Below are 15,907 nucleotides of genomic sequence, written 5' to 3'. Positions count from 1 at the left end.
ACTCTAAACTCTTGTTTTCTTCTTTGAAAGAAATACACCTGCAACTTGTCATCATGCAAAGCAACTTCATCACTTTAAACTCAAGTTTATTCAGATAAAGTGAAATGAAAATGTCTATCTGCATAGCAGGTTGAATTGAATTGACATTAAAGTATTTACTTATGAGTTGTAACCAAGACCCTAACCCTAACCATCTGCCATTTTCCTTGTGTTTACAGATGCTTATAAAAATATCAACATGCCCTTTTCATGATAGATAAAAATGACATTGATTAGCTGGATCAACAAAATTTGAATGATATGAAAAGTTAAATAAAAACTGGCAAAATGTTGTGAGGAAAAGAACGGTAAAGGCCAATTTATACTCTACAGACTGAACTACCATGTTTAGGATGCAAACAACCGTTTAAACTTTACACATACTCCACAAAAAACCTTTAAATTAGGTAAAAATCATGTAAACTAACCCAACAAGTCAGCTCACAGCCAACTTTAAAGCTTATTTGAAACTCATACAGTATAGTATAAAGTGATAAAAAGAAAGTTAAATAAAATAGAACAAAATATATTAATTTTTAGTTTACTTTTCTTGGTCATTTTCAGAACCATTTCCATCTATTGGCTTTAAATATCCAACTGTGTCTCGTAGAAATTGGTTGTGCTCTAATAAAGGTTTGGCTTATTATAGTGAGCTTCAGCGACTACATGGCACCCATGGTCACCTCTTACCCTGCAAATAGGAAACTTTCCTCTTTATTAATTCAACAATTAGTTAATGAGACTATTAATGAAGACTTTTATCGGATATAACACGTATGATAATGCAGATGTTTGGCTTTTGTGTTGTGTTACATTAAATATTCAGAATAACAGATGAGTTGTTTTTTTTTTGTTTTGTTTTAGTCCTTCTGTAGGATATTGACTTATGATCTGTTGATTTTAATATGTGCAACTGAGTCTGATCTGTTTCTTTTAAGGGCCTACCCGGTCCTCCTGGTCCCCCAGGGCCAATGGTAAGTTCAGGAATACCGTGTCAACTCTAAGGACATATCAGTCATAAGGTAGTAAAGCATTCAGGATGGTTTACATGTGTATTGGTATATGAACAAAAGCTTTATTACAGCTGGCTCTTCTAATTATTGTGTGAAAACATGTTACTAACCACTTTTGTTTTTAGGGAAGCCGTAGTGATGGATATCTCGGAGAGAAAGGAGACAAGGTATGCTTTGTTAGATGAGGAAGTCAGTTCACACCTGCACATTTTTTTCTCTTGTCTATATAAATTCAGCAGGTACGTTGCTCAGCTCTCTGTGCTGAATTTTTCAAGACAGAAAAACAATTAGCAGATTTAATTTTCATCAATGGAGTGAAGGATTTGTTTCACCAGTTTTGCCACATCTCGCTCTTTGGTTGAGCTCCTTTTCGAGGTAGAGTCATGTGAAAATTGTACGCACACTCTCAATCCAAGATTCTTAAAAATACCCAGGTCTTTGAATGATTACTTCCTTTGGATTTAACGTCCATTCACAGGTGAACATCAACACATGAAACATAGTCATTTATAATAGTCCTGGCGCAGCATTCAGGTGTGTGTTAACACAATGCCAAGGAGGAAAGACATCAGCAGGGATCATAGAAAACTGTCGCTGTTTAGTCTGCTTTAAAAGAAATCTGGTGCACTATGGAGTGTTGCGAAGGCATATTGACACTGTAAGATGGACCAAAGAACCAAACTGGGACTCAAACTCCTTGAAAACCAGGGGTTAGAGTTTGCTTGCAAGTGGATCTTGGTGCAGTTTGTTTACAGAATGAAATTAAACAGACCATCCAGTGAACCAAACAGAGGCAGTGACATAGGAAGTCATGTAATTAGTGACATAGGAAGTGATGTAATAAGTGACATAGGAAGTGATATAGTAAATGACATAAGAAGTGATGTAGGAAGTGAAATATGGGAAGTGTTGTAGGAAGTGACCTAGGAAGTGACCTAGGTAGTGACCTAGGAAGTGACGTAGGAAGTGATGTAATAAGTGACATAGGAAGTGGTGTAGGAAGTGATGCAGGAAGTGACGTAGGAAGTGATGTAGGAAGTGACATAGGAAGTGATGTAGGAAGTGACATAGGAAGTGACGTAGGAAGTGATGTAGGAAGTGATGTAGGAAGTGACATAGGAAGTGATGTAGGAAGTGACATAGGAAGTGACGTAGGAAGTGATGTAGGAAGTGATGTAGTAAGTGACATAGGAGGTAACATAGGAAGTGATGTAGAAAGTGACATAGGAAGTGATGTAGGAAGTGACGTAGGAAGTGATGTAGGAAGTGATGTAGGAAGTGACATAGGAAGTAACATAGGAAGTAACATAGGAAGTGGCATAGGAAGTGATGTAGGAAGTGATGTAGTAAGTGACATAGGAGGTAACATAGGAAGTGACATAGGAAGTAACATAGGAGGTAACATAGGAAGTCGCATAGGAAGTGACATAGGAAGTGATGTAGGAAGTGACATAGGAAGTGATGTAGGAAGTGACATAGTAAGTGACGTAGGAAGTGATGTAGGAAGTGACGTAGGAAGTGATGCAGGAAGTGACATAGGAAGTGATGTAGGAAGTGATGTAGGAAGTGATGTAGGAAGTGACGTAGGAAGTGATGCAGGAAGTGATGTAGGAAGTGACATAGGAAGTGACGTAGGAAGTGATGCAGGAAGTGACATAGGAGGTAACATAGGAAGTGGCATAGGAAGTGACATAGGAAGTGATGTAGGAAGTGATGTAGTAAGTGACATAGGAGGTAACATAGGAAGTGACATAGGAAGTGATGTAGGAAGTGACATAGGAAGTGATGTAGGAAGTGACATAGGAAGTGATGTAGTAAGTGATGTAGGAAGTGACATAGGAAGTAACATAGGAAGTGGCATAGGAAGTGATGTAGGAAGTGATGTAGGAAGTGATGTAGTAAGTGACATAGGAGGTAACATAGGAAGTGGCATAGGAAGTGACATAGGAAGTGATGTAGAAAGTGACATAGGAAGTGATGTAGGAAGTGACATAGGAAGTAACATAGGAAGTAACATAGGAAGTGGCATAGGAAGTGATGTAGGAAGTGATGTAGTAAGTGACATAGGAGGTAACATAGGAAGTGACATAGGAAGTGATGTAGGAAGTGATGTAGTAAGTGACATAGGAGGTAACATAGGAAGTGACATAGGAGGTAACATAGGAGGTAACATAGGAAGTGGCATAGGAAGTGATGTAGGAAGTGACGTAGGAAGTGACGTAGGAAGTGATGTAGGAAGTGATGTAGTAAGTGACATAGGAGGTAACATAGGAAGTGGCATAGGAAGTGACATAGGAAGTGATGTAGAAAGTGACATAGGAAGTGATGTAGGAAGTGACATAGGAAGTAACATAGGAAGTAACATAGGAAGTGGCATAGGAAGTGATGTAGGAAGTGATGTAGTAAGTGACATAGGAGGTAACATAGGAAGTGACATAGGAAGTAACATAGGAGGTAACATAGGAAGTGGCATAGGAAGTGACATAGGAAGTGATGTAGGAAGTGATGTAGTAAGTGACATAGGAGGTAACATAGGAAGTGGCATAGGAAGTGACATAGGAAGTGACATAGGAAGTGATGTAGGAAGTGACATAGGAAGTGATGTAGGAAGTGATGTAGGAAGTGACATAGGAAGAAACATAGGAAGTGGCATAGGAAGTGATGTAGGAAGTGACATAGTAAGTGACGTAGGAAGTGATGTAGGAAGTGACGTAGGAAGTGATGCAGGAAGTGACATAGGAAGTGATGTAGGAAGTGATGTAGGAAGTGACGTAGGAAGTGATGCAGGAAGTGATGTAGGAAGTGACATAGGAAGTGACGTAGGAAGTGATGCAGGAAGTGACATAGGAGGTAACATAGGAAGTGGCATAGGAAGTGACATAGGAAGTGATGTAGTAAGTGACATAGGAGGTAACATAGGAAGTGACATAGGAAGTGATGTAGGAAGTGACATAGGAAGTGATGTAGGAAGTGACATAGGAAGTGACGAAGGAAGTGACGTAGGAAGTGATGTAGTAAGTGACATAGGAGGTAACATAGGAAGTGGCATAGGAAGTGACATAGGAAGTGATGTAGAAAGTGACATAGGAAGTGATGTAGGAAGTGACATAGGAAGTAACATAGGAAGTAACATAGGAAGTGGCATAGGAAGTGATGTAGGAAGTGATGTAGTAAGTGACATAGGAGGTAACATAGGAAGTGACATAGGAAGTAACATAGGAGGTAACATAGGAAGTGGCATAGGAAGTGACATAGGAAGTGATGTAGGAAGTGATGTAGTAAGTGACATAGGAGGTAACATAGGAAGTGGCATAGGAAGTGACATAGGAAGTGATGTAGGAAGTGACATAGGAAGAAACATAGGAAGTGGCATAGGAAGTGATGTAGGAAGTGACATAGGAAGTGACATAGGAAGTGACATAGGAAGTGATGTAGGAAGTGACATAGGAAGTGATGTAGGAAGTGACATAGGAAGTGACATAGGAAGTGATGTAGGAAGTGACATAGGAAGTAACATAGGAAGTGATGTAGGAAGTGATGTAGGAAGTGACATAGGAAGTGATGTAGGAAGTGACATAGGAAGTGACGTAGGAAGTGATGTAGGAAGTGATGTAGTAAGTGACATAGGAGGTAACATAGGAAGTGGCATAGGAAGTGATGTAGAAAGTGACATAGGAAGTGACGTAGGAAGTGATGTAGGAAGTGACATAGGAAGTAACATAGGAAGTAACATAGGAAGTGGCATAGGAAGTGATGTAGGAAGTGATGTAGTAAGTCACATAGGAGGTAACATAGGAAGTGGCATAGGAAGTGACATAGGAAGTGATGTAGGAAGTGACATAGGAAGTGACAAAGGAAGTGATGTAGGAAGTGACATAGGAAGTGATGTAGGAAGTGACATAGGAAGTGACGAAGGAAGTGATGTAGGAAGTGATGTAGGAAGTAACATAGGAAGTGGCATAGGAAGTGACATAGGAAGTGATGTAGGAAGTGACGTAGGAAGTGACATAGGAAGTGACATAGGAAGTAACATAGGAGGTAACATAGGAAGTGGCATAGGAAGTGACATAGGAAGTGATGTAGGAAGTGATGTAGGAAGTGACATAGTAAGTGACGTAGGAAGTGATGTAGGAAGTGACGTAGGAAGTGATGCAGGAAGTGACATAGGAAATGATGTAGGAAGTGACGTAGGAAGTGATGTAGGAAGTGACGTAGGAAGTGATGCAGGAAGTGACATAGGAAGTGATGTAGGAAGTGACATAGGAAGTGACGTAGGAAGTGATGCAGGAAGTGACATAGGAGGTAACATAGGAAGTGGCATAGGAAGTGACATAGGAAGTGATGTAGGAAGTGATGTAGTAAGTGACATAGGAGGTAACATAGGAAGTTGCATAGGAAGTGACATAGGAAGTGATGTAGGAAGTGACATAGGAAGTGATGTAGGAAGTGACATAGGAAGTGACATAGGAAGTGATGTAGGAAGTGACATAGGAAGGGGCATAGGAAGTGACATAGGAAGTGATGTAGGAAGTGACATAGGAAGTGACGTAGGAAGTGATGTAGGAAGTGACGTAGGAAGTGATGCAGGAAGTGACGTAGGAAGTGATGTAGGAAGTGACATAGGAAGTGATGTAGGAAGTGACATAGGAGGTAACATAGGAAGTGGCATAGGAAGTGACATAGGAAGTGATGTAGGAAGTGACATAGGAAGTGACAAAGGAAGTGATGTAGGAAGTGACATAGGAAGTGATGTAGGAAGTGACATAGGAAGTGACGAAGGAAGTGATGTAGGAAGTGATGTAGGAAGTGACATAGGAAGTAACATAGGAAGTGGCATAGGAAGTGACATAGGAAGTGATGTAGGAAGTGACGTAGGAAGTGACATAGGAAGTGATGTAGGAAGTGACATAGGAAGTAACATAGGAAGTGACATAGGAATGATGAAGTGTGTTTAGTAGTGCACCATGCTGGATGCCTGGCTGCCTCTCCTGCTGCTTATGCTGAACACATTTCTGTGAATAAACAGAAACCCAAACCCTTGTTTACTTGCAATAAATTATTTACCGTCATGGCCAATTAATAAACCAAGTTTTTGTCTTTCTTCTTTGCTCAGTGGCCATTTATAGTTGTTGGAATATTTCCACCTAGCAAGCAGTTGGTGTATCTGTGCCGTTGTCCCTGTGGTTTGACCTGCTTTAGTAAGTGCTGTGTAAAGGCAAGTCAACCCAAAGCAAGGCGAGAAATTTCTTAGATTTCAATGCCAGATCAAAAAAATCTGTTGTCCTGGTGTTAATGTGTCCTACAGGAGAGCTTGCTGTGTTTTTTCACATGACTCTATCGATAAAAGGCAAAGGTCTGTTCCACAGTGACATACATCAACATAAGCACACACACCAAGTGCTCAATCCTATTTCAGTTTTATAGGACTTCACAGAATGGTGGCAATGATTAAAAACTATACTCTCAGGTGATAAATCAGACTTTGAAACGTTTACTTCACAGTAAATGGGTGTAACAGTTGAATGCTGACAGATTTAGACTTCACCGCCTCTAGAAACTGGAAGCCTGTGATTATATGGAGTTATTATTCTGAATGAACACAGACATGAAAGTAAGACTTTATGTTGTCCTTTAAAGAACTTTGTTTTTAGAGTTTTGTTTTACACTTTATGTAATATTAGCACATAAAAACAGCAGGCTTGAAGATCTTTTGCTGGGTTCTGTCTGTCTGCATGTATGGTTGTGTGTGCCTGCTTGTGTGTATCTCTGTAAAGAAACAAGGTGTTTATTGGAAATATGGTAACACTGTGCATGCTGATGTTTTGGTGGCTTCTTGACTTGCACTTTATCCATCCAGCTCTTTCCCCCTTTTAACCCCACACGCCGCTTGTGTCCCTCCATCCTCTAACTGACTCTTTTACTCAATGGATTGTTGCATCTTTTTCCTGTACGATAAAAAAAAATCACACAAATCTCTGCTTGATTCAGTCTGGTTTGTTCTTTTGAATGATCCACGCTGCTGCCGAGACAAACACAACCTCCAGGAGAGAAGCATAGAGAGAAGCAAAGAAAAAGGACATTTGGGGTCATTTTAGAGGTGATTTCTTGCTTCTTCAGTTTGGGGAGTTGTGAGTTGTCCAGAGGCATCACACACTGTTTTTCTACTGCTGGATGACAGCTCAGAGGTTTTACATGTAGAAACTACATTTTTTTAATTGAACAAAATAAAAACATAAATAAATATACTTTCATGGTGGCCAGAAGTTTCACCTCCCAAATCAATGATGAGCATTATTTGAAAGTTTTCCACTTCTGAGCTGTCGCTCTGGAGGAGAAGCTGTGGACCGTACCTGGGTGCTGGAATCACTCGCTCCTACTTCTTGTCATCACTTCAATGACCCAAGCTGATCACATTTGTGCATCTGGTGGGGGATCCTGGGATTTCATTTGCCTGCTCCTTGCCTCCTCACACCCCACCAACCCACCCAACTCATTTGAACACACAAGTACTAACAGTCATCTTCCTCACAGACTGCATGCATGTTCCACTCAACCAGTCTTCACACACTGAACTCAGACAGCTTTAGAGTTTTTGAGGTGAATGTGCAAGACGAGATCTACTCTAGCCTGATGAAATATATGTATACAGTTTGTATATTTTTTGTAGGATCAAAAAATTAAGTTTCTTAATTATAAATGTAAAAGTTTAAAGTCTCTTCGTTTAGCCCGAGTCTGGAAATTTACTAGAATTTATAAGAAACTGAAGATAAAATGCCTCTAAACTCTCATCCCTTTTCTATTTTTGATCTTCTCTTTGCATTTCCACCTTTTTTTATACTTTCATTTGTGTGACTTTGTTTCTCATCAAAACTTGACAAAATCTTAATTTTTAGTTGTTGATGTGCTCAAATATTAAAGTGAAGGTGTCATATCTCATATGACACAAAGTGGCACAAAGAAAAGAAAAAGCCATCTGTCCTTATCATGATAAAGTTCAGTAACAAGACGAGTGACATCCCTGCGTGTCTGGAAGATATTGTTTGCGATGTCAATGGAAAAAACTTTTGATAAATCTCATTTATAATGTTGGCTGATGTACTTCCAACTATTCCAAAATTGGTTGAATTCATATTAATTAAATATATTATTTTTTAATTAATGATAGAATAAGTAATGGGGAATTAAACTTCATAAACCTCATGAAAAAGATCCATAAAATGCCATAAAACGTTTTACAAAGCAGAATGCAACAATTAAAAATAATCTAAGTGTCATATTTAATTGAAATTATTGTGAAACAAGTTAGGTTTTAGTTCTTTTTAAACAGCAGCTATATTCATATGCAGTTTCATATTTGAAGGATAATGTTTCAAACAAGTAGAGACGATGCAAAAGAGGACAATTTAATGCTGAATGACCACTTACTGGACAATATGATGAGGAATTACAATAACCTGGAGCTGTAGCATGTTTGAGTATTCTTTAAAAAACCATTTCAAATCAGGGTTCAAAATTAATATTATATTATATTATATTATATTATATTATATTATATTATATTATATTATATTATACAACTAGAAATTCTGTCCATATAAGTTATTAACAGTATCGGTGATGAAGGGCAGCGTTGGCGGTGTCCAACCCTCACAGGAAACGAATCCGACTTACTACCGGCAATGTGGACCACGCTCTGACACCTGTCGTACAGGGACCGGACAACTCGTACGAGGGGTCCGGTACCCCATACTCCCAGAGTACCCCCCACAGGAGCCCCCGGGGGACACGGTCGAACGCCTTCTCCAGGTCCACAAAGCACATGTAGACTGGTTGGGCAAACTCTCATGCCCCCTCCAGGACCCCAAAGAGGGTATAGAGCTGGTCCACTGTTCCGCGACCAGGACGAAAACCACACTGCTCCTCCTCAATCCGAGATTAGACTATCCGGCGGACCCTCCTCTCCAGGACCCATGAATAAATCCCAGGGAGGCTGAGGAGTGTGATTCCCCTGTAATTGGAACACACCCTCCTTCTTAAAAAGGGGGACCACCACCCCAGTCTGCCAATCCAGTGGCACTGCCCCTGATGTCCACACGATGCTGCAGAGGCGTGTCAGCCAGGACAGCCCCACAGCATCCAGAGCCTTAAGGAACTCCGGGTGGATCTCATCCACCCCCGGGGCCTTGCCACCAAGGAACTTTTTGACCACCTCAGCGACTTCAGCCCCAGAGATAGGAGAGTCCACCCCTGAGTCCACCATCTCTGCTTCCTCATCGAAAGTTGTGTTGGTAGGATTGAGGAGGTCTTCGAAGTATTCCTCCCACTGACCCACTACGTCCCGAGTTGAGGTCAGCAGCTCCCCATCTCCACTTTACACAGTGTTGACGGAGCACTGCTTACCCCTCCTGAGCCGCCGGATGGTGGATCAGAATCGCCTCGAAGCCGTATGGAAGTCTTTCTCCATGACCTCGCCGAACTCCTCCCATGCCCGAGTTTTTGCCTCGGCAACAGCCGAAGCCGCATGCCGCTTAGCCCGCCGGTACCCATCAGCTGCCTCCAGAGTCCCACAGGCCAAGAAGGCCCAATAGGACTCCTTCTTCAGCTTGACGGCATCCCTCACTGCTGGTGTCCACCAACGAGTCCTGGGATTACCGCCATGATAGGCACCAACGACCTTACGGCCACAGCTCCGGCTGGAGCATTAAGCTAAACCGTGGAAATGTTTGCCTGAACTCAGAATTGATGCTGCATCTCCTGGCTACTGAAAGTTCAACGTTTGTTCTTCTGCATTTTCTTCTGCGTTTTCTGAGTTGGTGTTTAAAAGCCACCAGCTGCTCTCCTCAGTTATTAAATGTGATGTTAAAAGAGAAGCTAAAATAATAAAATAGTGACATGTTCCCATCCCCCCTTTCTAACTAAAAAACTCATTTAAAAAATCATTTTTAATTCTTGTTTTACTCATATTTTTAATCAACACTATTTACATCTATTCCACCTTTTCTTTCTTACAGTTCTATTCTTTTTCATTTCCTCTCTTCCCGTTTCTGCCTCCTCCACCCTCCCAATTGGCTAACAGTGTGTTGTATGTATTTCGGACTTCAGGGCGACGTGGGTCTTCCCGGACCCGGTGGTTCTCCCGGTGACCAGTTGCTAGGAGCCGAAAAAACTCTCACTATCTACAAAGGAGATAAGGTAACACAGCGAGGGAAGGGAAGAGGTTGTAGAGCTTAAACAGCAAACGGACACACAGACACACACATGGATGTGGTGGCACTTCAAAGGTAAAATGGAAGAAATAAAGGTCAACTGCGCAGCACAAAGCAGGTTGTTGAGGTTGACAGAGGAAGAGGAGCAGTGATTGCAGCAAACTTTACGACCATGGAAGAAGGGAGGATGTAAAGAACAGAATGAGGAGGAGAGTTTGGGAGTGGTGAAAGAGGAACTGGTCAATCACTGAGGCAAATGCACAGTTTTTTTTTCCCTGGAGTTTGCTTTAAAAAATATTGTTTATAAGCTTTAATGTTTGTAAAATACATTTTCTAATCACAATGCTGCAAAACAAGCGCACCCAGATCATGTTTCTCATTTAAATTTAAAGTCTCTGATATTCTGTTATATATCTGTGTGATCTGATTTGGGCTCCAACTCTACCTACACACACTTCAGGTGGTCAGGGCGAGGGTTTGGGGGCAGGGCTTATGGGTTAGCGGGTGGGCGTGGCTTCTGCAGTAATTAATGCATTGGATGGGAGCTGCTCAGTCAGCTGGAAATAATTTATACTAATAAAAACACTAAGGAGTTATTTTAAAGATCCACATGTCAGTTTTATTCAAGCCTTTATTCAAAACATGACAATTTAAAACACACATGTAAAATCACGGTGGGTTTGTCCACCATGTCGGAAGAAAGTTGATGTTGTTTACATCAGTGGTGTCCAAAGTCAGTCCTGTCCTGCAGGTTTTTCATGTATCCCCTTTCCGACACACCTGGCTCAGATTAAATAGATCTAACAGCCAATGAAGTTCAGCACACTGACTGATCCATTTGAGTGGGGGGTTTTGGATCAGGGATACATGAAAATTTGCAGGATTGTGGCCCTCGAGGTGCTCAACACCCCTGATTTACATAAACACTCAGGATTGTCACAAGAAAACTGTAAAACCCTTTCTAAAAATGTGGGAGAGAAACCCATTTTTTTTCTTTTACTAGGCCAGTGGTTCCAATATGGGGGGCCCAGTTTGTGTGTAAATGTGCCAAGTCAAAACAATAAACCTTGATATAGTAAAGGAATCAATTCCAGACAGCCAGCCTCTTGTCAACTCTGCTCTCTCTTCTCCTCCCTTTGGATACTCCCAGTCTGTTCAGAGGCTTCATAGGAGTCTCCCACAGATCCATGGAGTTCATCCTCCATTCAGAAGTCCTTCCCCCTTTTTTAAACTTCGTTTTACTCTTTACGCTTTCCAACACCTTTACTCCTCCTTATCCCGCCGCCACCGTCTCATCAAAACACCAGCAATCCGCTGATGTAAAAAGTTCTCTCTTCCATGGTTACGGTATTCAGGGCGACGTGGGTTTGCCCGGTGACCCTGGTCAGCCAATGATCAATGGTGCTGTGGAGTTTTTGGGTTTTCCCAAAGGAGACAAAGGAATGCAGGTTTGTTGGAAAGTGTACTTCTTATATGAGTTAATCCGTTAAGATGCCTGATGCCGAATGTGGAATTGAAATAGTTTTAGTGACAACATAGCTTGAGACAGACAAGCAGCTGCTTCTGCCAGATTTCCCAACTGAAATAGTGACCAATGATGTATATGCCTTTGGGATTTTTTTTCATCTAGCAACTAGCAAAACCATATCTTGTGGTACTTGTTTTATTAGAGTCTTCCAAAAATTTGTAAGTTTTCAGACCCCTTTAGCAACTACATTTGAAAAAAGTAACAAGTGACAAATTTAGTGACGCTTTCTGGCATTTAGTATAGTTAGGGATCTGTCTTTTGATTGACAGGTACTGAATATCCTGCTGCAAGAAAACAGAACGTAGCACAACTGCAGTTTTTAGCTGGGTAACAATGTGGCTTAGCTTTAGCCCACCTACCTTTGTTTGCTGGCTAGCTCCCATTTGCTCCATGTTAGCTCAATTAGCTACAGGCTGGTCAGTTTGATAGATGTAAGTCATCCACCCCATGCTCACAGCCTCCCTTCTCAGTTCCACCTCTTTACCCATTTTTGTATTTTCCCAAAGTGATGCCAAGATGGCAACGGTGGGAACCGCCCACTCAGCTTTTCAGAAACTCACAGGTGACTGCACACAGGGTCCATCCTTCTTCTATACAAATTATTATTTTCCCCTTCATCAAACGGTGCTGCAGGCTCCACCTCTGTCTAAAAGGACTCGCAAGGAGCTTGGTCCTCAAGCAGCTTCCAGCTTGGTACCCATCATGCAGCATCTAGGTCCAGACTGCAGTCAGAGTAGGACATGAGCATCTCTGATCCATAAGCAGACAGTAAATAAAACTTGTAAAGTTCTCACTGCCTGAAAACCGTTGGAGCTGTTAGTTAAAGTCCTTGAAATGACTTTTTGGCGTTAGGTCTGGTAAGTTTCTTGATATTAACTATTTTATTTTCTACTGTTTTGAATTCAAATGCTAAGCTAAAAGAGGGAGGCTGAGGATTAGTGAGCACAAGCTCCATAAATACATCACAAAGCACTGAGTCTGAGGCACTGGAGCCTAGAGGAAAATAAAATGGAGAAAACATCATGGGAGGATTAGCCTCTGCATACAATGCTGAAGTGGCTTATATGAACAAGTTCTGTCAATGTTTAAAGAGAATTGGACTGAAGGACAGCACAGAGGCTCTAATCATGGCAGCTCAGAAGCAAGCCTTGCCTACCAGGCCCAGATCTACCATACCAAGCATGACCCCCAGAGTGCAGTCCTTGGAACGGCTAAGATACCGCATAGAAGCCTCAAGGACTCTGGTAGTGGTGGTTAATTTTCCATCCACCATGATGTTGCAACAGATAGAGTGAGTTATTATGAAATTATACTTGCAGTAATTGTCAACGGAAAGTAAGAAAATATAACTGCTGCAGACCTTTCAGATGTACAGAAGGCAAGAGTGGTCATGGTCGCATGTTTTTTAACGACGTTATCTTGCGATCACGGGATAAATTTCTCGTTATCACGGGATAACCAACTTTCATTTGTCGTGATAACAAGATAATCCTCCTATGATCATGAGAAAACGCTCTTCATCATCTTGAGATAACGAGAAAATTAAGTTGTTATCTCGAGGTACACTGAAAAAGTGAAAGATTGCCATCGGCTTGTTCACATTTAGTGTTTGTATGGACTTCCAAAGGTAAGTTAATTCAGTGATAGTGGAAGGTCAATAGAGTCTAATAATCCCAAATAAACTCCATTCTTTGGTTGTTTTCAGTGCTGCCTTTGTCAGGCTTACCTTGGTCTTTTTACATCTCTTTCAAAGGGAGAACCTGGTGCAAAGGGAGTCCGAGGGTACCCTGGAATCGCTGGACAGCCTGTGAGTAATGCTGTTATTTACGTACACAGACAAGAACACTGTCCATCAAATTTAACACTTAACACAAAAATACTTCACTTTATCACACGATTCACACGATTACTTCTAGGGACCTTTTGGCTTCCGTGGTGAAACTGGAGAGAAGGGCATTCCTGGATATCCCGGCGGAAGAGTAAGACCCCTGACTGCCTCTTTTCCGACACATTGAGGCATTACCTAAAATGCTCATTTTAGCATTGCTGTCTTCTTCTTGTTTTCCATCAAATTTGTCTCCCACCCTAAATTTTTTTCTTCTGCTGTTGGTGTTTTTGATTTATCAAACAGGGCCCTCCAGGTTTTAATGGAGTAACTGGTGCACCAGGACAGCAGGTAAGCTTTGTCAAAGTATAACCATAAATTGTTATTATAATGTAATATACCCTAACGAATATATAGAATCTTCTTGCTCAGTGATTTCTGGAATAAGCTCCAGTTTCCCTGCGACCCTTTATTAGACCAAGTAGTTAAGAAAATCAATTAATGGATATAAGAATAGTGGCAAAAACAACACAATAAACAGTGCTTCTGTCGTTAAGCTCCCATGTAAGCTTATTTTTTGATAATTCATTGACTGTACCGTGCACATGTTCATGCTGACATAAACATTTTTTGGGATAGCCTGCAGTGCTGTCCATACATGTCCATAATTATGTTTAAATTTGAACCCTAAATTAAAACTGAATTAAATGTTTGCCTTTTACAGGGATATAGAGGCGATCCAGGCTTTTCTGGTCAACCAGGATACATAGGACCCAAGGTAAAAGCATTGTGTGTTTTGGGGTGTGTTTTTGGGTACTCTGCTTGTTAGTGTAGTTTAACATACAGTAGAAGAAAGCGTAATATAACATTTTGTTGTAGTTCCCATCTGTATCTAAAAAAACATGTTTACAGCCTGCTATATCAACTAATAGGGCTCAGGGTTGGACAAAAAGCATTTTGCAAAGTTCCTCCCTCCTCCATTAATGTAGTGCAGTCGGCTTAATTACAGGATTTATTTTCAACAGTGGGACTAAGACCTTTGCTGCAGTAAACTGTTTCCTAAAGTGAAACTATATCTTAAGGGTAGCAATAACCACAAAATTGCAAGTAAGGCCAGAAGGGTTTGTGGTGACTAGACAAGAAAGAGAGACTGGGAGCCATAACTGGCTTCCAGTTCACAGCAAGGTTTACTAATTGCAGAATGCAATCCTGGGTATGTTTATGAACCAGAGGTCAAACACAAATATCGGCCATAGAACCTTTAATGGTCAGCTAAGCTAATGCTAACTGGTATTACCTTAATCTTTTTACTTAACTTTTGTTTATGAAATCTCTGTAGGTCAGATCATGTTTTATTCATAAGTTAACACAGAGTGTGTAATTAATTGACTATTCACATTACAGAACATTGGTTAGCTTCACATGAGTTTGTTCTACAAGTCAGTACAAAAGTCAAAACCTTCATTTCTTCATTGGCTGTGTTTATGATCATTTGTACTGACTTTCATGAACCTCGCACAGGGAGATCAAGGAGAACCTGGACCCCCAGGACCTCCAACTTATTTTGATACTAAAGGCAGGGCAGTTCAAGGTAACATATGCACACCTTTATATTTTTACTTAATATTTTATTGCGTAATACCAGCTGTTCATGTTATCAATCACTGGCTACAGGACCTCCTGGTGACTCTGGCTTGAGTGGCTTCCTAGGACCTCGTGGTGACCAGGGATTTCCAGGAAGTCCAGGTCTACCAGGCTCACCAGGAGTTGGTGGTTTTGGTTCAGGTATTGTGCACAGATTATTAAACTGCTCAGTCTCTCTCCAGGTGGATGAAGCTTTTTTTTGTACCACAAATAATCCATTTCTGTCTAAATGCAACACATATAGGCCAGCCAGGATCTCAAGGCTTTCCTGGCATCCAAGGCCAAAAAGGAGAGAAGGGAAATGCAGGAATACCAAGCTATGGCCCTGAAGGACCCCAAGGACCACCTGGACCTCCTGGACCCACTGGTCTTCCTGGACTTCCAGGGCCTTATAGTATGTTTACACACAAGTGAAAGGCAAAGCTCTCTGGTCCTTCCCTTGCAGGTGGTGATGCACATTTTCACCCACTATAGGGATTAAATTTGATGTCTGAAGCTGACACTAAAATCGCTTTCATGTCTTTTTAATGATTAAAAAAAAAACCAAAAAAAGTAAATATTTAAAATACAAGAGAATGAATTGAACAGCATTGTCTCTGTAGGTAGGTATTCAGCATCATTTGGCACCAGAGCTAAGACTTTAAAAACTCAC

The 15,907-nt window shown here is 41.1% G+C and overlaps 1 protein-coding gene across 1 annotated transcript in view; it reads left to right on the top strand.

Moving 5' to 3' along the window:
* col4a6 (collagen, type IV, alpha 6) overlaps positions 1–15,907 on the top strand; it is a 182,317-nt gene that overhangs the window by 133,014 nt on the left and 33,396 nt on the right. Inside the window, exons 11-20 of the mRNA XM_079257522.1 lie at positions 978–1,013; positions 1,178–1,219; positions 10,155–10,244; positions 13,540–13,593; positions 13,703–13,765; positions 13,918–13,962; positions 14,336–14,389; positions 15,133–15,202; positions 15,286–15,396; positions 15,500–15,649. Coding sequence (XP_079113648.1) covers positions 978–1,013; positions 1,178–1,219; positions 10,155–10,244; positions 13,540–13,593; positions 13,703–13,765; positions 13,918–13,962; positions 14,336–14,389; positions 15,133–15,202; positions 15,286–15,396; positions 15,500–15,649 — 715 coding nt within the window. The remainder of the gene's footprint in view (positions 1–977; positions 1,014–1,177; positions 1,220–10,154; positions 10,245–13,539; positions 13,594–13,702; positions 13,766–13,917; positions 13,963–14,335; positions 14,390–15,132; positions 15,203–15,285; positions 15,397–15,499; positions 15,650–15,907) is intronic.

Source organism: Telmatherina bonti, assembly GCF_933228915.1.
Source record: "Telmatherina bonti genome assembly, chromosome: 18".
In the NCBI taxonomy this organism is placed as follows: Eukaryota; Metazoa; Chordata; class Actinopteri; order Atheriniformes; family Telmatherinidae; genus Telmatherina; species Telmatherina bonti.
This window is presented reverse-complemented; position numbering and strand designations above follow the sequence as displayed.